Consider the following 22151-nt stretch of genomic DNA (forward strand, 5'->3'; position numbering starts at 1 on the left):
AGTAGGTATGCAGGAGGCTTATTTGCACACACATTAAAAAAACACAGCAGCTGATAAGCCAAGCTTTTCCAGGATGTGGCCAGAGACAGCTTTGCACTTTACGTATCTCCAGACCATGAAGTAAGATCAACAATCTGGAGTGAGGGCTCGGTCAGCCCTCCATCCCCATTGCTCAACAAGCCCATCCTCTGCACTGTACAGTTATGCTGAGAGACATCGGCCTCTGCAAACAAGGGCAGTATTTGGCTTCCGGGGAAATGACCAAGGAGTTAAGCAAGCTGGGACATCCCTGAAAAACAAGGGAGCAGATGTTTTGAGAGTTGTGGGTAAACTTTCCTTTCTTGGACATAGGGGGTAAGGAATGACCAGTATCTGAGCCGCTCAAAGTCCTGCCTGTGGCCCGGCCCTCTGCTCCTGGGCCCAGTTTACCCAAGTGTTAGGAGTTAGTTGGACAATTAGGTAGTCAGGGCCAGGGTCCCAACAAGAAAATAGGGAGCCAGGACAGCTAAGACAAAACCACACTAGCATCCTGTTTTACAGCTTAGACAGGACCACAATAGCATCCTGTCTCGCAGTCTCTGCAGAAGTGACTTTTGCAAAACATCCTGAAACAAAACATTTAACCTTAAAACATTGGTCACTATCACAAGTTAAGGCAGTTAGTCTTCAGATATCAGCCCCAAAGACCAACATCTGAACAATAACCCGATAGGTAGACGGGTGTGTGATCAAAGCCCTGATCGACACATCTTAGCAGCCAATCCACACGGGCCCACACTCAAGATGCTCAAAATACATCTGCAGGGTGCCTGGGTGGCTCAGTTGGTTAAGCAACTGCCTTCGGCTCAGGTCATGGTCCTGGAGTCCCGGGATCGAGTCCCACATCGGGCTCCCAGCTCGGCGGGGAGTCTGCTTCTCCCTCTGACCCTCCTCCCTCTCATGCTCTCTGTCTCTCATTCTCTCTCTCTCAAATAAATAAATAAAATCTTTAAAAAAAAAAAAAAAGAATTATCTGAGTGTCTCTGAATGGTGGCAAGACTGTTCCTCAAAACAAGTGCCTCCGGGGACTACAGGAAAGTCAGGCTGCTCTGGGGGCCCTGCATCCTCCAAAACCTACTGGAGGCTCTAGTCCTGGCTTGGCCATTAACTTCTGCATGTGTCAGCTCCCTCCCTGGGCTCCCATGTCCCCATCTGTGAAAGAAAGGATTGGATGGATCATCTGAGGTTCCCCTGCCCTAAAGCAACTGTGTATGTGTGTGTGCGCACGCGAACACATGCTCATGCATGAATATAAGTGCTTGTGGACATGTGGGCATGCATGCTGTGTGTGCTATGGTGATTTGGGTGCACACATGTAATGTGTATGCATGTGTATTACCTGTGTGTGTCGATGCATTGATTGAGTTCTCCTGGTTACAAGGAACAGAGACTTGTGCAAGCTCCTTCTCTTGGTCACTTTGGACTTGCAAACTGCAATATTTTCAGAACCCACTCTATTCATGGGGGGAGGAGGTCCTGTACTGAAAGGGTTGGTTTTGTTGGGTCTCTCCCACTCGGGATTAGAAGATCCATGAGGGCTGTATCCCCAGTGGCTAACACCACATCTGATACTTAGTAGATGCTCAGTAAATAATTGTTGGAAAATGAATACATAAAGAATTGTTTTCACTGCATTGTCATTCTTCTCCCGGCCCTGTAAGCTCTGCTAAGGAACTCTGTACCATCATAAACCATAGCTGTTCTCAGCAACCGTCCTGAACTCAGTTCACCTTGGGCCCAACCACACTTCATCTTTTCTACCCACTTTGTGCTACACTCTATATTTTATATAGTTATCACATCAAATCCTCACTACAAATATAGAGGAAAGGCGATGTTATTCCCATTTTTCAGACAAAGAAATCTAGGCTCAGAGAGCAAGTAACTTGTCCAAAGTCACATGCTAGTAATTGAAAAAGCCAGGATTTAACCCTGGGCCTGGCTCGTAAAACCTACTATCCTGCTTCCTGCTAGAGAGGCTGAGACAGAAGCCAGCTGCCCTTGGTCCTGCTCAGTGCTCACAATGAGGAGGGAACCTGACAGCCAAGAGTTAATAAGACAGCACATCCTTGAGCTGGCTGTCAGCAGAGTATCCACTCCATGGCTATTTCTAAAACAGGTTCTCCCAAAATGAAAGAATGTATTGTCATGAACTGGAAATTGTTTTAACAAAACAAGTCACTGATAACACTAACCTTAACATCTTCCAGATCTAATGCTGTTTTTCTGCAGTCTATGGAATGGGAAACTGAGTCTCAGCCAAGTTCTCATCCAGGCACTCAAGCAGAGGCAAAGTTTATTTTTGAGAAAAACACAGGTCTCCAAAGAGTGGGTTAACACTCTGGAAGGACGAGGTGAAAGAGTGCTGTGATTTTCAGGACAGAGTGTGGGCTGCTTTCCCACCTACCCCTCAGGAATCTAAGGTAACACTCACTGAAATCGACAAAGTGAAATTGCTGTCATTCAGGCTCCCTCTGCCCAGAGGACCTGATCTTTTTTTAAGCACTGTTTAGTGGGCTGGATTTATTTGGAAGAAATAAAATCAAGCAATTGTTCAGCAACAGTGAGGCTAGACATTGGCCTTCCTCTTTGCTTTTACCTGAGTTACCCAACACGGTGTGCCTCCCCAACACATACCAGACATATTTCTGAATTACAAAGGAATGTGTGTTCATTACAGAAGGAGAATGGAATGTAAATGAACATAAAGAATGCATTTTAAATCACTCCTGATCCCCCCATGCAGAGACAACTGCTGTTTAATATATGTATGTGTCTCCAAAACCAATGTTTTGCTCTTTTCTGTAGAAAAGCAATTTATTCCAGGTTAAGTAAAGGATCACTCATGTAGGAGTTTACTTAATCAACCAGTATATTACACTTATTAGGGATTTTTAATAGAGAAAAGTACAAAAAGAAAACATGGTCCATGATGCCCACTCTCAAGTATTTCCAATTAACACTTTTGTAAAAATGTAATGCAAGCAATGTTTTGAAGAAGAAGAAGAATGGGAGGAGGAGGAAGAAAAGGAAGGAAGGAAGGAAGGAAGGAAGGAAGGAAGGAAGGAAGGAAAGAAAGAAAGAAAGAAAGAAAGAAAGAAAGAAAGAAAGAAAGAAAGAAAGACAGACAGACGGGAAAGAGGGAGGAATAGAAAGAGATAAAGCAACAAGTGAAAGTCTTCTCTTCATTCCCAGAACCTTAAAGGTAGCCACAGTCAGCTTCTGCTGTCTCCCTGAAAAAAAAGTGTATGCATAATCAGCATATACACCCAAGTGAAGTCAACATAAGTCAGCACACAAGCATATCTCTCTGCCCTTTCTTCTTTTACTCCATAATATCATTTTTCCCAAAGAGCACATACAGATCTACCTCATTCTTTTTTTTCTTTTAAGTAATCTCTATACCCAACGTGGGGCTTGAACTCAGGACCCCGAGATCAAGAGTCACATGCTCCTCGACTGAGCCAGCCAGGCGTCCCTACCTCATTCTTTTATGGGTTCCACAGTATTTCATCACATGGATATTCTACAGTTTATTTAAGCAGCCCCAATTGCTGAATTATTTGCTCTTACACCTCCTACCATGAACATCCTTGTACGCACATCTTGGTGAAATTTTGCAAGTAAAACCATAGAACTGTTGATTCAAAGGAATTTGCATTTGTGACTTTGATAGATATTGTCAATTGTTCTTCAGAATTCCCCAGTGGGGCACCTGGGTGGCTCGGTCGGTTAAATGTCTGCCTTCAATTCAGGTCATGATCTCAGGGTCCTGGGATCAAGCCCCAGGGTGGGCTCCCTGCTCAGCGGGGAGCCTGCTTGTCCCTCTTCCTCTCCCTCTGCCCCTAATCCTCTTGTGCTCTCTCTCTCTCTTGCTCTCTTTCTCTCTCAAATAAATAAAATCTTAAAAACAAAACAAAACAAAATGCCCCAATGTATGCTCCAACCAATGACACATGTATGAGCTCCTGTTTCCCCAAATCTCAAGCAACATTGACCATTATCATACTTTTATCAAAGCATTATGTGTTGTACTGTATCAGAGAAACAGTGCCAGTACAAAATATATTGAGAGAGATTTCCTTCAAGGATTTGGCTCTAGGGGGCTGACAAGTCCAAAATCTGTAGGGCAGACTGGCCGGCTGGAAATTCTCAGGCAGAAGCTGATGCTGCAATCTTGAACAGAACTCCTTCTTCCTCAGGAAAACCTCAGTTTTGCTCTAACTTCCTTAAATTAATTGGATGAGACCCACCCAGATTATTGAAGACTTACAAGTCAACTGATTGTAAATCTATAATAATATCTATAATATATAATCTATATATCCATAATATACCTTCACAGCAACAGATAGATTAATGTTTAATTAAGTAATTAGGTGCTATCTCCTAGCCAAGTTGACACATAGAACTAACCACATTTACACACACACAAAATGTACCTGTTTGTATTCTTTGTTCACTTTCCTATTGAGATATTCTTCTGAGAGCTCTTTATATTACTATATATATTAACCATTTGTCTGTCTTGCAAATATTTCCTCTCTATCATTTCTCATTTGATTTCTGTATGTTCTATCAACCAGAACATTTTTACTTCTGTGCAGTCAGATCTATCCATCTGAATTTCTGTCTTGTTAAGAAAGTCACTCAGAACCACTTTCAGAGCCATAGTAACCACCTCGTTCACCTAGGCTTTCTAAATGTTCCCCCTAAACCATAAAGTCACAGGAAAGCAGGGTGCTGAGGCAATATTAGCCCAGCTTCCATTGAGAGGTGTTCGCTGAAGAACAATTTAATGTCAGGCCCTGGCTTTTAGCAAGGGTCAACAGAAAAACTAGAGGATATAAAGAACTTATCAAACTCAACACCCAAAAAAAACAAATAATCCAGTTAAGAAATGAACAGAAGACATGAACAGACATTTTTCCAAAGAAGACATCCAGGTGGCTAACAGACACATGAAAAGATGCTCAACATCACTCATCATCAGGGAAATACAAATCAAAACTACAATGAGATATTACTTCACACCTGTCAGAATGGCTAAAATTAACAACTCAGGAAACAAGAGATGTTGGCAAGGATATGGAGAAAGGAGGGGCACCTGGGTGGCTCAGTCGTTAAGCGTCTGCTTCGGCTCAGGTCATGGCCCCAGGGTCCTGGGATCGAGCCCCACATCGGGCTCTTTGCTCGGCGGGAAGCCTGCTTCTCCCTCTCCCACTCCCGCTGCTTGTGTTCCCTCTCTCACTGTATCCCTCTCTGTCAAATAAATAAAATCTTTAAAAAAAAAAAAAGGATATGGAGAAAGGAGAACCCTCTTACACTGTTGGTGGGAAGGCAAACTGGGGCAGCCACTCTGGAGAACAGTATGGAGGTTCCTCAAAAAGTTAAAAATAGGGCTACCCTAGACCCAGCAATTTCACTACTAGGTATTTACCCAAAGGATACAAAAATACAGATTTGAAGAGGTACATGCACCCCAATGTGTATAAAACATTATCAACAATAGCCAAACTATGGAGAAAGCCCAAATGCCCATCGACTGAAGAATGGATAAAGAAGATATGGTGTGTATATATATATATACAACGGAATATTACTCAGCCATCAAAAAAGAATGGAATCTTGGGGTGCCTGGGTGGCTCAGTCAGTTAAAGTCTGACTCTTGGTTTCAACTCAGATCATGATCTCATGGGTCTTGAGATAGAGCCCTGGGGCAGGCTCTGTGCTCAGTAGAAAGTCTGCTTGAAGATTCTCTCCCTCTGCCCCTCCCCACACTCGTGCTCATGTGTGCTCTCTCTCTCTCAAATAAATAAATAATTTTTTAAAAAAAGAATGAAATCTTCCCATTTGCAACAACATGGATGGAGCTAGAGTGTATTTGCTAAGTGAAATAAGTCAGTCAGAGAAAGACAAATACCATCATTTCACTCATAGGTGGAATTTAAGAAACAAAACAGATGAACATATGGGAAGGAAAGAGAGAGAGAGAAGCAAACCATAAGATACTCTTAAGGACAGAGAACAAACTGAGGGTTGATGGAGGGAATGGGGTGGGGGAGGGGCTAGATGGGTGATGGGCATTAAGGAGGGCACTTGTTGTGATGAGCCCTGGGTGTTGTATATAAGTGATGAATCACTGAATTCTACTCCTGAAACCAAAATCCACTATATGTTAACTAACTAGAATTTAAATAAAAATTTGAAAAGACAAAATAAAGCCCATAGGAAAAGCTTTGCATTTTCTGCAAAATGACAATTGCCCATTTTGTCATTTGAGGCCCTTATATAAGAATCCACATAAGAGATTCCTCTCTGCATCGCATGCCAGGAGAAAATACTCACTGACTGCATAGACTCGGGCAATAAGTACTACACACCCCATCTGGTTTCCCATTTTGTCTTGGGTGCCAGGAAATCTAGAAGCAACTGTAATGCTCAGATACAGGAACAAGCCATCTCACTCTGGGACTGAAGATTTCCTCGGGCAGCATCTTTAACCGCCCTCTTGTACAGTTTCGTTGTAAGCCACCTCAAATTCCTTTTGGAAGTAGATGAAGCCCAAATACAAACATAAACAAAATGACTTAAGACAACAACAAACTGGGGTGCCTGGGTGGCTCCGTTGGTTAAGCGGCTGCCTTCAGCTCAGGTCATGCTCCCAGGGTCCTGGGATCGAGCCCCGCATCGGGCTCCATGCTCAGCGGGAAGCCTGCTTCTCCCTCTCCCACTCCCCCCTACTTGTGTTCCCTCTCTCGCTGTCTCTGTCTCTCTGTCAAATAAATTTAAAAATCTTAAAAAAAAAAAAAAAAGACGTAACAACAAACTGAGGGTTGTTGGAGGGGAGGTAGGTGGGAGGAAGGGGTAACTGGGTGATGGGCATTAAAAGGACACTTGATGAAATGAGCTCTGGGTTTTATATGCAACAGATGAATCACTAAATTCTACCCCCGTAACTAATAATACAGTATATGTTACCTAACTGAATTTTTAAAAAGAATTTAAAATATTAAAAAAAAAAAGAACAAAAACACCTGTCTGAATGGTGGCAAAGTTGGCACAAAAGTTTCTGTAGAACCATGATTAATCAACATTTTCACAAATGCTCCCTAGGAGGGAAGGTACAGTGGAAAATCTGGATCTGAGGTTGACATTCAGCTTCTCCAAGCAGTGAAATTTGGAGCGAACCTAGAGAAATTTTAGGAAAATCCTGGCAGCTATTGTGGAGAGAATAACTCCATTGTGTATCTAAGGTAATGGATTTAGGCAGACTCATCCCTAACATTTGGGGGACCAAGGCTAGAATACAAATGGATATCCATATACAACGTGTCTCAATATTTTAATGTTCTAAAGCAAGCTTAAAAAAACTATCAAATCAAGTGTGTCCTATCTTCCTACCTTGACAAACACATCTTCCTACGGACCTGGAAACCAGGTTTGAATATAGGATTTTCAGAAATTCTGCACCAAAACGTGGCAGCAGTATCCTGCCCCTGCCCCCAGGCAGGATTTGGCAGGACCTGAAGTGCTGAACCCTGTCACCCTGGACCATACCCCCACTAAGCCAGAACAGGTCCCAAGAAGATGGAACTCTTTTCATATAATGAGAGAAGAAAATGAATCCTTCACCCTGAAAAGGAAAAGGATAAAAGGGAAAAGAATGTTGATGTGTTATATCCTTTAGTAAATGAAGAAGGTGGACATGGAGGGACTGACCCTTCACCTTCTGAAATAGTCTCTCTAGGGAGCACTTCTTCAAGCCCAAGAAAGTTGGATTTGAGATGTAAATTATTAAAGCCACTGCACACAACAAACAAATGGAGCCCTTTAAACCAGGAGGAAATAAAAGCTGAATCGAATTTGGTTTGTGAAGTGGAGGTGGGGGACCATAGTCAGGGGACATCCAAAGTCAATATTACAAATAATCTCATGTGCCACCGTCAGAGCCAAAGAGTGTTAGGTCCATGGGTCCAACCCCAGGAGACCCTGCCAATCCTTATGCTCTTACATTTTTGGCTTTTTGCATCTTTATGGCTTTGCAAGTCCAGCTGAAGTTGGCATCTCTTGAGCCTTTCCAATGACTTTGAATGCTTGTCTTTGGAAAGTAGCTATTGTCCATTTTAAAACTAAGGCATTTAGAACTCATTCATTCATCCATCCGCCCATTCATTCATTCATTGAGAGCCTACTGAGTACCAGCCTCTAGGTGTATGTATATTTCCTCTCTATTGCTTATGATTTTCTTCCCTGAGCTGACCTTCCCGACTAACTCTCCCTACGACTTCCTCCAGGTACAGAAGTAGCCATTCCCTTCTTTCCCAAACTCTCCTTCTCTTGAAATGCTGTCCTCTCCAATGCTCCAGAGCCAAGGGCAAACACTTTCAAGGCATATATCCAGACATTCTGATTTTTTTTATTCTATAGACAATGTTTTTTTAGACTTTGTGTTACTCTCCCAAGAAACGTGCCAAAGGGAATTAAAAGTGCAGGGAATTTATTAAGGGAAATACCTATGAAAAAAAGTGGGGTAGGGGCACCCGGGTGGCTCAGTCGGTTAGGCATCTAACTTTGGCTCAGGTCATGATCTCAGGGTCCTGGGATCAAGTCCCATGTTGGGGCTCTCTGCTCAGCGGGGAGTCTGCTTGTCCCTCTCCCTCTGCCCCTCCCCCATTCATTCTCTCTCTCTTTCTCTCAAATAAATAAATAAAATCTTAAAGAAAAGAAAAAAGTGGGGTGGAAGCTGGGAGAGGCAGAGAGAGCCCACAGACCATGATGCAGGTCTGACCCCAAGTGAAGGAGACCGCCGTGCAATCTCTGGAAGGATCTGTAAAACTGTCCTAGAGCCAAATTCAGCCATTAGGGGAATCCTGTGTCTCCCAGAAACAAGCCTGCCTCAGTGTCCCTGCCACACTCTGCCTTTGGCTGGGAACAACCAGTGATAAGAATGGCCTCGGTGCAAACACACCTCTAGGGCATTCAGAGGGCACAGTGGGGCCTCAGTGAGTTACACCCCTATGGTTGGAAGTCTGAGAAGCAAGCTCTCATGGTCACCTCAGATGTTCATTAACATGGGGCAAAACAAGTTTCCTTCTATTCTTTCATGCCTCTTCAGTGACTCAGATTAGGAAATCAAGAGTTTGGGGGGGGGGGTGTATGTGTGTGTGTGTGTGTGTGTGTAGAAGGAGCCCACTCCCACAGCCACAACGGCGTCTCCAAAGCCCAGTTCACACTGCAGACCCTCACCCCTCTCTTGCTCCCTTTCAGACCATCCTGGTGGGTGACAGTGGCGTGGGGAAGACATCTCTGCTGGTTCAGTTCGACCAGGGCAAGTTCATCCCGGGCTCCTTCTCGGCCACCGTGGGCATTGGATTCACAGTAAGCGCTCCCAGACTCTGGGGCCCTGGTGTGTCTCTGTCAGGGTCCCAGCAGGAAACAGGTGGACGCTCACATTGGATCATTCAAGAAAGTTGAATACAAAGACTACTTACCAAGGTGGAGGCAGGGTGTTGGGGAACCAGGGGGTATGGTGCAGTGTCCGTGCATGGCGCAGGGCCTCCGTTCCAGCCCTAACCTAAAAAAAAAAACAAGAGGAGAGATCTACTGTCAGAACCTGGGGGAAAAGGCCTGCAAGGGGAGGGCTGGCTGGCAGGAGCTGTGACCCTCAGTGGAGAAACCCAGCAACTCATAGTCACCCTCCTGGGAGCTAACCAGGGCAACAAGGCAGCTCCCTCCTACCGTGCTCTCCTCCTGCTCCCCCATCTCTTCCTGGGGCTCCCCATTGGCTGAACACAACTGGAAACCAGAAAGAATATCTTGATACAGATTGCTCAGGTCCACCTTCCAGGGCAAGAAGAATGTGGAGAAGCAAAGGGATGGCTTCAGATGTTAAGTACAGTCCAAATTTAACACTGTTGTGTGGGTCCTAGGGAGCTGGCAGGCCAACAATTAAAGTTTTGTTCTTAGCTCTCTGCCTCTCCCTGGATCTCCTCAGGATCAGGATGGAGCAGAGCACAGGGCCTGTGGGACCACACTCAGGGCTGAAAGCACACTGGTGGGAAGAGGCAAGGGGAACCCCCAGAAACTGGACTTGCCTGTTAGGTCACAGCAAGGAAGGCAAGGACTCATGATGGCCAGGGATTCAGAGTAAAGCAGAAATGAAAGCCTGGCCAGCATGCGTGCCAGGGCCTAATCCAACCTGAGACACCAGCGCCCAGCGTTCTCCCATGACCGGCCTCCAGAGTGCTGGGAAGGACAGGGCTGAGTCCCAGGAGAACAAGCCTGCCCAGACAATTCCTGAGGCCTTGGACCAGGCTGCCATACCAGGCATCCCCCACCATGGGCCCGTTCCCCGTCTGCCCCTCAGCACGCAAGTTCACAGGGGGCCCTCACAGGCACCAGCCTTCTCCCTTCACTCCACGCCCATTGTTCCGCCTGGCAGACTCAGAGGGCAGACAGTGGGGTAGATGTGGGTGGGAACGCTCTGATTCACACTCCACAGATGCATCGGGGTGGGACCTCCAAATTTTGCCGCTAGCCTAGTAAGAAAAGTGTGGCATCTGACCTCTAAGAAGGAAGAAAGTATGTGGTCAAACTGAGAGCCTGAAGCAGGCTGACACAGGACAGGCCTGGCTCTCCCAAACCTACCACAGGACAAAGGAGGGTCTTGGTGGAGCCAACAACGCAAACTAGGGATGGAAGTCAGAAGCCCACATTTCCCTCTGCAGGCTCTAGGAGGGGCTCCTTCCTTGCCTCTTCCAGCTTCTGGTGGCTCCCAGCAATCCTTGGCATTTCTTGGCTTGTAGATGCGGCACCCCAATCTCTATCTCTGTCTTCACAGGGCCTCTTCTCCAAGGACACCAGTCATATTGGATTAAGGGCCCACCCTACTCCTGTACGACTTCATCTTAACTACTCACACCGGCAACAACCCCACTTCCAAATAAGTTCTCATTCTGAGGGAGTAGGGGCTAGGACATCCACAGATGGTTTTAGGGATGTAATGCAACCCATAACAGCGTAGTTTGCAGTAGACGGGGAGCAAGGGCCATGCCTCCTCCTCTCTCTCATTTCTCGTCGGCCATTACTCTCTTGCTCTGAAAACCGTTGCCCCTTCAGGGTTCCGGTGTGAGCACTCAAGAGCTCAGAGTGGGCTGGGGTGTTATTTGCAGCAGGTGACTCTGGCATCCAAAGAGCTGACCATACCACACATCTGCAGAGTACCGTACAGCTTCTCGGCTCCCACAGATGGCTCTCTGAGGCCCACCTACGTATAGATGAGGTGATGGCATGCCCAGCGCCAGAAAATAGCTCCAGCTGACGCCAAAAATCACAGAGCTAAGAGGCAGGTGTACACACAGTCCCCACCAGGCCTATAATCTCCCATAAGCCACACCTGCCCCTTACCCCCAACACCTAAGTCAAGAGGTGCAGATGCCCCTCTCCCCCTACACACCCTTCAGTCAGCCCCTGTGTAATGCACCCGCCCTGTTCAGAAGTAAGCTATGCGCTTGTATACAATGCTGGGACAGGAGTAACTAAATGGCTGGCCAGGGCCACAGAGTCCCTGAAGCCTACTAGGGGCAACCCCTGACACACTCCCACTCTGTCACCAGGAGCTGCAGGATTCCTGGGGTGTCCTGGACAGTCTGCTCAAAATGATCCACGACCTCATGAATGCATTTAATACCAAACATCTAAGGCCTGCTCCATGCCAAGGGACGGGTGCCGGGCATGAATAAGGCCAGCCCTGCCTTTAGGAGCGCCTAGATTGGGAGCTGTGTGGGGGGAAGGCTTTCCCAGGATGGGTCATTCTGGGCGCAGCCCAACAGGTCAGGGAGAAATGAGAGGTGATCTGCACTATAAAGGGTCAAAGTCCTGGCATCCACCAGGGGCCGTGAAAACCCACCGTGTAAATGTGCTGCAAGGTGAATTTCGGTGGGTAAATAAAATTATATTCAGAAAAGCTCGCGCTGGGGTGCATTAGCAAAAGCAAAAGTGCCTGAGCGCCTTCCTCACAAGGCACGCCTCCTCACAAAACCAGCGCCCCGCTGCCCGGAGGCATCCCCGGCTCACAACCGGGACCCAGGGACCCCTGTCGGCCGCCAGCTGGCCGGGGCTCGGGCGCCGCCTGCAGGCCACGCTGCGCAGCGGCAGCGAGAACCGGGGCGCCGGACCGCGGGGTCCCCGCGATGCCAGACCCTGCGAGGCAGGCTGGATTTCCAGGGACCGTTCCCCGGGGAACCTAGCCCGGGCCGCTGGCGACCCCGGGGGACCGGTCCTGGGGCTGGATTTGGCCCGTGTCCCCAGAGCGCGAAGCCGGGCCAGTTTGCTCGGGGGCCCGCCTGCCCCTCAGGCGCTGACCCTGCGGTCGTGCGCGCCCCCGCGAGACAGCCTGCTCGGGGCAGGTGTCGTCGGGGTGGCCGGACGGAGGGAGGAGCCTGTCGGGGTCCCGGCCGGGGCGGTGGAGGGTGGGAGGATGGGGTGGAGCCTAAAGCGGGGCGGTCCCTGCGCTGTCCCTCGCCCGCCACCAGCCCTAGCTCACCTCTGGTCCAGGGGACATGACGGGCATGTCTGGCGCCGCTGCCGCCCGGGATGGAGAGGCCCCCGAGCACTCCCCGCCTTGCAGTCCGAGCTACGATGTCACGGGCAAGGTGGGTGGGCACTGCGCCCAGCGCTGGGGACTCCCCAGCCGGCTCTGAGGGTCACCCCTTCCCCGCGCCCTTTGCCCTGAGACCCCGGTCCAAGCCCCTTTCTGGCTTCGTCTGCGTTGGACTCAGCCCTTTCCCCAGGGAACCGGGTCTCCCAGAGCAGGGAGGAAGGGTGGAGACAGCCCCTGGAGCTATGCCATCGTCTAGGGCTCTGGGCTGGCTCAGCAAGGGTGGAAAGGGGAGGGTCGGAAGCACTGAATGACTCCCCACACAGCGGACCCCAACCCAATTTTCTTCTGCTGCACCCTGGCCGCTGTGATCTCCCGGGAACCCCGTGCTTCTCCGTACGGGTTAAGCACACAAACCTCCTGGGCACAGGCACCCCCAAACGCTAGGATAAAGGGATGCCTGGAGACGCGGAGAGGACGCCCCCTGGCGGCGGAGCAGTTGTGGTTAATGCCCTTTCCCCAGCTAAGCTCTCAGCCGTGACCGAACATCGCGTTTGGAGGCCTTAGGCCTGAAGCTCTGTGGGACCCCGGGTGCCCCCGAGCCCTACCCCTTCCCTTTCTGCTCCCGCAGCCATTGCCTCCCGCCTTCTTCCAGGAGGATGTTGCTAACCAAAATGCAGGCCCACCTGAGAATTTTTAGAACCTGAGAAAGATTCTGTTGGTTAGTCACAAGTCCCCGGTGGGTGAGCTTAAGCCACCTCTCTGGGGCCAGATCCCTCTGCAGGGCTGCCCTTTACAGAAGCAGGTGAGGGAGGCAATGGACACTGGTCTGTCTGCCCTCCCTCTGGGCCCAGGGAGGAGTCAGGGACCGGGAACCCTGAACGAGGTGCTGAGGGAGCACAGAGCTTCCACTCTTCCTCTATAAGGTTGGGGATGAGTGAGGGGTTGCCCTGTGTCGTGCTGTGTGGCCTTGGAGGAGACCTGACTTTTCCTGTGCCTTGGTGTCCTCCCCCGCCCCCACGGCTCACTCTGACTAGGAGCTGGGGCCTCCACCCCCATTGTTTCAGGGGAAGCCACTCTGCAAGTCACCCACCCAGAGCCGTTGAGATAGGCGTCCTGTGTGGGCTGGTGGCAGGAAATGGGCCCCTGTGCCTTCAGAGGAGGGGGAGCTGCTAAGGGCCAGGCCCCAGGCTGGTGGGGACCTCCTGACCTCCTGGCCTGACAAGCCAGCTGGGCTCTTTGCCTAGGAGGTGGCAAGGCTGGGCTGGAATCGCCTGGCTGGGTGGGCAGTGAGCATCTTTTGTTCAAGGCAGCTGTGATCTGAAAAGGACGCAGGAGCTCACCCTCCCTCCTTCCCCCTCAGGGGCTAGGACTCAGGAGCCAGGGAGCAGTGCTGACTCCAGAGGGCTCCCCAGCCTCCAGCTCTCCATCTCCCCAGCCTCCAGCTCTCCATCTCCCCTGGGTCAAGCAGCATCTGTGGAGAGTGGCCCGTGGCTTCCAGCAGCCTGCATCCCCCTGGGCTTGCCCCAGGAGACTGAGTCCAGGCCAGTCTGGGAGGAGCCTGGCAGGAGCTCCTTGGGCCAAATTAGAGGGAATGGGGGCCACAGGCAGGCAGCACCCAGCCCCGGGCCACTCTTCCCTGAGTCTCAAGTAGTTCACATCAGCATTATTGGTCCAAGTCATTAATAGACTCCAAAGAGGCCTCAACAAAATTATCCTTCCTCCCTTCTAGCTGCTGTGGAAACCATGCCACAGAAGGGTTAAGGAATCTTCCGAACATCCCCCAGTAGCCATTTACAAGCCAGGACCCCAGCCTTCATATGCCTTTTGCTCAGTCCCCTTACCTTTTCGCCAAAGTTAGCTAATCCTAGTACCCCATGCCCACAGCAGGAATGCCTTTGGGCTCCATTGTCAAGGTCAGAGCCTCAAAAATAACTCAGACCTAGTCCCTGCTCAACCCATTAAGTATCTAACCAGCCAACTGGGAAAATTCCAGCATTAGGTCCAGACCTCTGTTCTCCAAGCTTGAGCAATGACTAGACAGAAGGCTCCCTTCCCCTGGCCCCACTTGTCTTGTCCCTGAAAGAAGATAGATGAGCTGAGACTGACCAGACAGTAAAGGGGAGGGACACACCCCACCCCACGCGCCCTCCCCTACAGTGACCCAGGAATGCTCATTTGTAGCCATCAGTCCCACTTGGGAGGTTTCTGCAGAAGGAACGTCAGATTCGTTGTCTCCCCATTTCAGCATAAATTTCAACCCTCCCTAGTTCATGCAACCCTTTTATAAACATAAAATGTCATTAGAAACTTCCAGATAAAACTTGTGACCAAAAAAAGAAAAGAAAACAACAGCAGTGGTCATTTTAGAATATGCCTTTGCACACAACAGTGCCCGCCCCTATCAGATCCGATAGCCTCCCCTGGGTGATAATCCCTGGCCACGGTATTAACACTTCCCTTCTGGAAGTGGTGGTTCTTTGGGTCCACCGAGCACATTTGCTGAGGTCTCAGCTCAGGCTTTCAGGAAACTGGGTGAGGACAGGAGAGTCAGAAGGAGGGCCTGAGAAATGAGCTGAGCCAAGGAGTAGAGAGGAGAGGCAGGATGAAGGTAGCGGTAGGCTTTCCAGAACCAGGTGGCCCTCAGTGCCGACAGCATCCTTCCCTGGCCCTCTGGCCCTCTGCTCCTCCCCCCCTCTTTCCAGGGTCTCTCACCCTGGAAGCCCAGAAATTTGCCCCAACTCCCCATTAACTGCCTCTGCCCCCCATCTCCTAGGTGATGCTTCTGGGAGACTCAGGCGTTGGCAAAACCTGTTTCCTGATCCAATTCAAAGACGGGGCCTTCCTGTCCGGGACCTTCATAGCCACGGTCGGCATAGACTTCAGGGTGAGGTGGCTGCCGGCTCCTCCTCCCAGCTGCAAGTCAGGGGGCCAGGGCTCAGGCACAGCGTGCTGTCCTCTCCTTGCCGACCCTGGCTCCTCCGAGCTGCTGTGGCTCACTGCCCAGAGGGCGCCAGGGGTGCTCCCCCTTGGGACCACAGAGGGGGCCAAGTTCAAGGAGTCTGGGCATGGTCGGGGGCTCTCTGCCCACCTACAGGATATGAGCAATGAGACACTGAGTCTTAAAATTCTGCCCTATAGCAAGGCGGACACATCCCACGGTATGAGCTGAGTTTCCTGGCCTTCAGCCCCCTTGCTCATTGCCCTCTGAGCTGGGCCCCTCTGGCAAGGCCCCAGAGGTCAACAGGTCTTTCTGGAGTTCCTGGAAACACAGCACTGCACTGGGTTGAAGAGCCGGGCTCACCAGGCTCCCTCCCAGTCATCTTGAGGAACCCATCTTTACAAATCTGTGTCAGGGATGTAGCACTCAGCCACTCTCCACCCAAAGGGTGCAGGAGAGTAAGGTCTAACCCCAGGTGGGGGTGGGGGAAGGGAGGCAATGCAGAGGCCAGGTGCCTCCCTCCCAATGGGAAGGAACTGAAGCTTCATTCAGGAGAACTAGTGAACAGCTAGAGGGAAAGACCACCCTGCAGGTCCAGCCTCAGCCGTGCCCAGGATGCTGGGGGGCATCTTCTCTCTAAGGACTCAGTTCTGCAGGATGGGGCTGAGCTCCGGGAGGGCTGGATGGAAGTGAGAAAGAGGCAGGGCCCCCAGTGCCCAGCCCTTGCCACCTGCTGAGGTCTGGGCAGAGCCAGGCAGGTGCTCGGGCTCTTCTGCCCCCGGCGTGTTGTAAGAAGAGCAGACAAGTCCCCAGAAGAACTCTGCAATAGGGGGGGCTCTCTGGAGACAGGGTCCTGCTGCCCTGAGGGGATGATCTGACTGGAGTTGTCTCTGGGGCTCACTGTACCCCCTTTAACCCTGGGGAGCAACCAGAACAGAATGTCTGCTGCTCTGTAGAATGTCAAGGATCCAAGCCTCCCCTGCCTTCCAAATCCACCCTCCCTCTGCCCTTTTCTCTTTCAGAACAAGGTGGTGACTGTGGACGGTGTGAGGGTGAAGCTGCAGGTGAGACCAGAACTGCAGGGGAGGGGGAGGACAGAGGTGCCCGCCCCTGCTCCACACCTAAACCGCAGGAGGCTTGCAGCCCTGCCCTCAGCCTGGGGCAATTTCCTGTGGGGCCCAGAGGAAACGGTTTTTGTGCTTTTGTTTGTTTGAGGTCTCTAGAAAAAGCAGTTCCCAGGCACCCTCTCTGCTATCAAAGGCAGCTCAACGTGCCTCCAGACAAGCTCAGGCTTGCTCCAACGCCTCTCCAGTTTCCCAGGCCTCATCTGCTCTGGGAGACTGGGCATCCCCAACCTCTGGGCTAGGGAAAAGGCTGCAGCCTGAATGAGCTTGTGACCTCAATAAGAGCACCGTGCAGGACACCGTCACATGTTCAGAAGGCCCTGAGCACCTGCAGCAGGAAGTGTCCCACCTTCCCACACAGCTCTCATACTCCAGCGCGGGTTCCCTCTGCCCAGCACGGTCCCAGCACACTGCCTCCTTCTGACCATCTGTCCGTCCCTTCCTAGATCTGGGATACAGCCGGGCAGGAGCGATTCCGCAGCGTCACCCATGCTTATTACCGAGATGCCCAGGGTAAGCCTTCCCCAGCCCACCTGGCATACCCATCAGGATCCTGCCCCACGTCCCCTGTGTGATCTCTCTCTCCCCCCGCCCCCGCAGCCTTACTCCTGCTATACGACATCACCAACAAGTCTTCTTTCGACAACATCCGGGTAGGTCCCCTTCCCTCGCCATCCATAAGCAGCCAAGGCGGGGCCTCCACAAGCTAGGACTGCTTCCTGCTTGGTGGGAAGGGGGAGGAGCATGGAACACTGCCCCCTTTTTAAAAACACCTGCGCTGTGACTCAGAAGGAATAAGCTGCCGGTGGGCATCTGGTTGGCGTGTGGGCATGAAGGCCAGGCAGCCCGCTGGGTGTCTGTGTTACCTACTTAGCCCTGGCTGTGATTCCTGAGGGCAGCTCATGACAAAGTGTCCGCAAAGTACCCAGCTCCGCCCCAGGCCATTACCCACCCACAGAGACCAAGGGGAGAACACAAGCAGGAGAGTCTCTCCAGCCAGCCAGCCCAGGTGGCAAAGAAAGTGATTTGGGCAGTGAGCAGTTCTGTCCTCACCAAACTATTACAGAGTAGGGATAAAAATTCAACAAGCACGAGCACTGAGTCTGTACAGCACCATAACGGTTTCACATCTCCCTGAGCTCAAGGGATTGGCAAGCAAATGCGGTGGGGGGTGGGGGGGCACACGGGGACCAAAACATATAGATATAAAGCAGCTTATAAAGAGGATGGAAATCCACTCATATTGCCACCTCCAGCTCCATGCTCCTGGTAGACATCACCAATCAATCACAATATTTTTTATCACTAAGCCCTTATGTGTCCTTGGAATCCTCAATGAGGCACTCCAGGAAATCGCTGGTGACCACCAACTGATTTAGGAGACATAGCTCCTCCATCTCCAGTTTCCATAGAACGGGGAGTTGCAGTGCTTGGGGTTGGGTAGGAAGGTTGGTAAGGAAGGCTGATCAAGACCAGAGAGGCCAGAACAAAGAGGCAGATAAGAGAATGCAGGGGGACAGTGAGTAGCCCAGGAAAACCAAACAGGACAGAAGAAGGATGGGGGAGAGGGAGGAGAGAAGGGCTGGTTCTCAGGCATGGCCTGGCTCAGCTCACCCTCTCCCACAGGCCTGGCTCACTGAGATTCATGAGTATGCCCAGAGGGATGTAGTGATCATGCTGCTGGGCAACAAGGTGAGTGAGCCCATTCCTGTGCCTCCCCTCTTACTAGCTCCATGAAAGCCCCACCGCTGCCCAAGAGGGTTAGCCGCATGTCCTTCCAGCAAAGGATTCTTTTTTTTTTTTAAGATTTTATTTATTTGAGAGAGAGAGAGAGAGAGAATGAGAAAGAGAGAGAGCACAGGAGAGGGGGGAGGGTCAGAGGGAGAAGCAGACTCCCTGCTGAGCAGGGAGCGGGATGCGGGACTCGATTCAGGGACTCAATCCAGGGACTCCAGGATCATGACCTGAGCCGAAGGCAGTCGCTTAACCAACTGAACCACCCAGGCGCCCCCAGCAAAGGACTCTTTCCAGACTCTAGTTCAAGGGTCAGACCTATTTGGCAGCTTCAGCCCATCTCATCTGCCCTCATAAAGCTTTGGAAATGGCCCCCTCCAGGGAAAGCCCAGCTGCCATCTGAGAGATCCAGGGATGCCCAACTGCTCAGTCCCCGTTAGATCATAGTAAAATAGGGTCACAGATGATGAGCTAAAACTAGCAAGGGCTAGTCCCAACTACTGTCACCTCTCTGAGGCTAGTCACCACACACCTGGCAAAGGAGACTTTCCGATCTCCCCAAGTGGCAGTGAGATCCCCTGGCTGGGAGCTGGGTAACAGCCTGAGCAAGGCCGAAACCCTGGCTCCAAGCCAATCATACCACCCGCAGTCCCACAGGCCACCAGCAGAGGGCAGGCAGTAGCTGCTCCTGCGGCTAAAGAGGGACCAGCCCAGGCAGGAGAGGGGCCCGCTGGGGTGGAGGTTTCCTTCCCCAGAGTGACCCACCTGGGCTTGACAGGCGGATATGAGCAGTGAAAGGGTGATCCGTTCGGAGGATGGAGAGACACTGGCCAGGGTAAGTGACTGCCCGTGGGCAGGACAAGGGGTGGGGACAGCCAGAGGCTGGCCCTGAGGACATTCTCTTCCTGGCAGGAGTACGGAGTTCCCTTCATGGAGACCAGCGCCAAGACGGGCATGAATGTGGAGTTAGCCTTTCTGGCCATTGCCAAGTAAGAGCCGAGCAAGGAAGGGAATCGTGCAGGGCAGGGTGGCACCATCTGGGAATCCAGTAGGGCCTGGCCCCTGGCCCAGCCCCTGCCCCAAAGCATTGTGCCTTCTAGGTCCAGTGGCCCCAGGCCATGGGAGTGGGGAGGGTGCAGTTCCTCACTCCCTGCCCAGCCCACTTCTTCTTCCTCTTCAAGGGAGCTGAAGTACAGAGCCTTGTGGCAGCCTGGTGGGCCCCATTTCCAGATCCGAGACTTTGTGGAGTCCCAGAAGAAACAGCCCAGCTGCTGCTCCTTCTTATGAAGCCCAAGGTGCTGAAAGGAGGCTCCAGAGGCCCCTGCGGATGCAGCCTTCTCCCCCAGATCTGGTTTATTCTGAGCGGATGGAAGTTGGGGGACCCAGGGCAGAGCCCCTTCCCAAGAGAGAGCTGTACTCCCACCCTTACCCTAGTTCCCGTAGCTTCCCTGCATCCTGGGGGAGGGAAAAGTATTTATTTCATTTTAATGATACATAATGTAATACAAAAAAGGAGGGGTGGGGACCAGAAAACCAAGAGAGGGACCTGGTTGTCCTTTTGCCTTCTGGTACTAGGACTTAAATGGGGCCAAGGCTCCCTCCTCGCCTTGACAAGTGTGGTATTCTCCAGCTCAGCACCAGAGGGCAGTGATGCACTTCTGCAGCGGGAGGGCAGGAAGCGACCCCAAGCCACCCTCACTCAGCTGGAGAGGTGAAGCAGACCCCAGCTTTACTTCCTCCAGCTCCCAGGGAACAGTCTTCCCCAGTAAGATGGGCCCTTGTGCTGGGAGCCAGACCAAGGCTCAGGGAAGTGACCAAGCTCTGTGGGTAGGGGAGAGAGGAGTAACACAGACTAGGTCTATGTTTGGCTCCCTCTGGCCTTCCTAGCCCCCCTGTGGGAGGTGTACCCCTTTTTCTCCAGCCCGCAGACTGAAAACATTTGGCTCCTGTTCTCTGGACCTCAGGTCCCAGGGGAACCCTCCCCCCCTTCCCCCCCCCCAAATCCCTGGTCTTCTCTACCTTTTTGCTTGTGCCCCGAGACACCTAACGTCATGGCTAAGGAAAGGTTTTTCTTCTGTCCCAACACTTTGGCAGATATGCAGCCCCACAGGCTACTTCAAGCAGCTACAGTGCTTCTACCGAGTTAAGAATCAGATCAGGAGGAACCTTTGACTGTTGGAGCAGGTGGGAGGCAGAACTAAGCAAACCTCACCCCACGCATATTCCCCCAAACCCAAGCACTGCCCCTTCCTGACCACCCATGCCTTTTCCCTTTAGACAGACACCACCCCGGCCAAAACTGCTCTATGTCCCCTCCCACTGAGCCAGGTTAGAGAGTGAGAGGTCACCCATTTCTGGGTAAACCAACACAGTGTGTGTAAAACAAAGTCATGTGGGTAAGACCGGGGTAAGGAAAAAGGCAGCAAGGAGTTTATGTGGGGCCAAGGTCACCTGTCTCACAAAACCCTGACCCTGGAAATTGGAGGTGAACAGGAGACCTGTGGGTCATGACCTAGAGAGAGTAAGAAGTACACACCGCACATTTCTAAGGCTACTGCATTTGTTTTCAAGGCAGAAATCTTGCTCTCTGAGCAGAGTCAGCAGCTCCAACTTGGGCCTGATAAGGAAGCTCTCTGAGGCTTCTCCCAGGAGGAGCAGGGAGGCCTGACCTTGCTGGGCTCCTCTGGGGCCCAAGGCAGGTCGCAGGCAATCTAGTCACATGGGCTGCTCTGGGCCTCTAGCATTTGTGTTTTCAGAATTAAATTGCAGAATTGGGAAAGTACACCCTGTCCACTGCTTCTTTGAGGTGCGCATGGAGAGGGGACAGGGGAGATCATGTTGATTGTTATTGCATGTTTGGGGGAACTGTCATTGACTGCCCCAATCATTTGATCTTCATCCTTCAATGCCCCCCAACTGCTCACCTCACCCTTAAAAGACCCTTCCCCAACTTCTGTGATCAGCCTTTCATCTGCAAGGAGCTGAAAGGTTTGTCTTAACGGCCCATTCGGACTTTTTTTTTTCCTATTGAAAAAAGCCGGGGCTCCTTTCCCTCTGCCTTGTACTCAGAGATTGGTTACCTGACTCTGTTCTGCCTCTCTTCCCCCACTTAACTGGCCAAACGCTGACGCCAGTGCTCACACCCTTGTCCTAGGTGACCTGTCTTCAGTGGGCAGCCCTGGGAAGCCTGGGCTCCCTGCTGAGCCCTCATACTGTCCCAGCGAGGTTGAGAGCCCGCACCCTGTAAGCGTGTCCTCGGACAACGCAAAGCCCATGAACGGGAAATATCGTTATTCAAGCAACTTTATTGGGCCGGAGGTGGACCTAGTCTTACTCGTAAGACTTCTGGGACCCCGCAGCCCCGGAGCTGGAGCGGTTTCCCCGGCAACAGTCGCTCCCCACCCCCTACCCTCCCAACCCCTCACTGTGGTACACACAAGGATTTAGCGAAAGGTCGTTAAAACGTTAGAGTCCTTTATTCGTGGGTTGGCTCTCCTCAATCCCCGCCAAAGGTCGGGAAAACCAGAAGCCTAAGGGCCCCTCTGCCCAGTACTGGGAACGCGCCCCGCCCCCCGCCTCAACTTGGGCCGCTTGGTAACAAACACTTCCACTTCCTGAGCCCTCTTTCTTCTCGCGCCGCGGGGCGTCGCGCCGAGCACAGGACCCCGCCCCCGCGCGTTCCCATTGGCCGGCGTCGTTCACCCGGCCCGAG

The 22151-nt window shown here is 51.5% G+C and overlaps 1 protein-coding gene and 1 long non-coding RNA gene across 2 annotated transcripts; one reads left to right on the forward strand and one right to left on the reverse strand.

Annotated features, from left to right (window-relative positions):
* Positions 1 to 2932: 2932 nt before the first annotated feature.
* LOC135362974 (uncharacterized) lies at positions 2933 to 12701 on the reverse strand. Its single transcript, XR_010408560.1, has 3 exons — positions 12587 to 12701; positions 9534 to 9616; positions 2933 to 3272 (listed from the first exon to the last, which is right to left on the reverse strand). It is a non-coding gene; the product is annotated as an uncharacterized LOC135362974 (long non-coding RNA).
* Positions 12567 to 22138, forward strand: RAB37 (RAB37, member RAS oncogene family). Its single transcript, XM_045888009.2, has 9 exons — positions 12567 to 12695; positions 15417 to 15527; positions 16604 to 16645; positions 17152 to 17218; positions 17306 to 17358; positions 18332 to 18397; positions 19218 to 19274; positions 19352 to 19428; positions 19621 to 22138. Exons 1-9 carry the CDS (start codon positions 12603 to 12605, stop codon positions 19724 to 19726), a joined length of 672 nt encoding a protein of 223 aa, XP_045743965.1. The 5' UTR covers positions 12567 to 12602; the 3' UTR covers positions 19727 to 22138.
* The last annotated feature ends 13 nt before the right edge of the window (positions 22139 to 22151 follow it).

Source organism: Mirounga angustirostris, unplaced genomic scaffold, assembly GCF_029215605.1.
Source record: "Mirounga angustirostris isolate CCGP_5_RB_7025 unplaced genomic scaffold, mMirAng1.0.hap1 SCAF_17, whole genome shotgun sequence".
In the NCBI taxonomy this organism is placed as follows: Eukaryota; Metazoa; Chordata; class Mammalia; order Carnivora; family Phocidae; genus Mirounga; species Mirounga angustirostris.

Coding starts and splice junctions, on each gene's coding strand:
- RAB37 (XM_045888009.2), top strand. CDS start 12,603: ATGACGGGCATGTCTGGCGCCGCTGCCGCCCGGGATGGAGAGGCCCCC. Junction 12,696..15,416: donor GCTACGATGTCACGGGCAAG/GTGGGTGGGCAC, acceptor CCCATCTCCTAG/GTGATGCTTCTGGGAGACTC. Junction 19,429..19,620: donor GCCTTTCTGGCCATTGCCAA/GTAAGAGCCGAG, acceptor TTCCTCTTCAAG/GGAGCTGAAGTACAGAGCCT.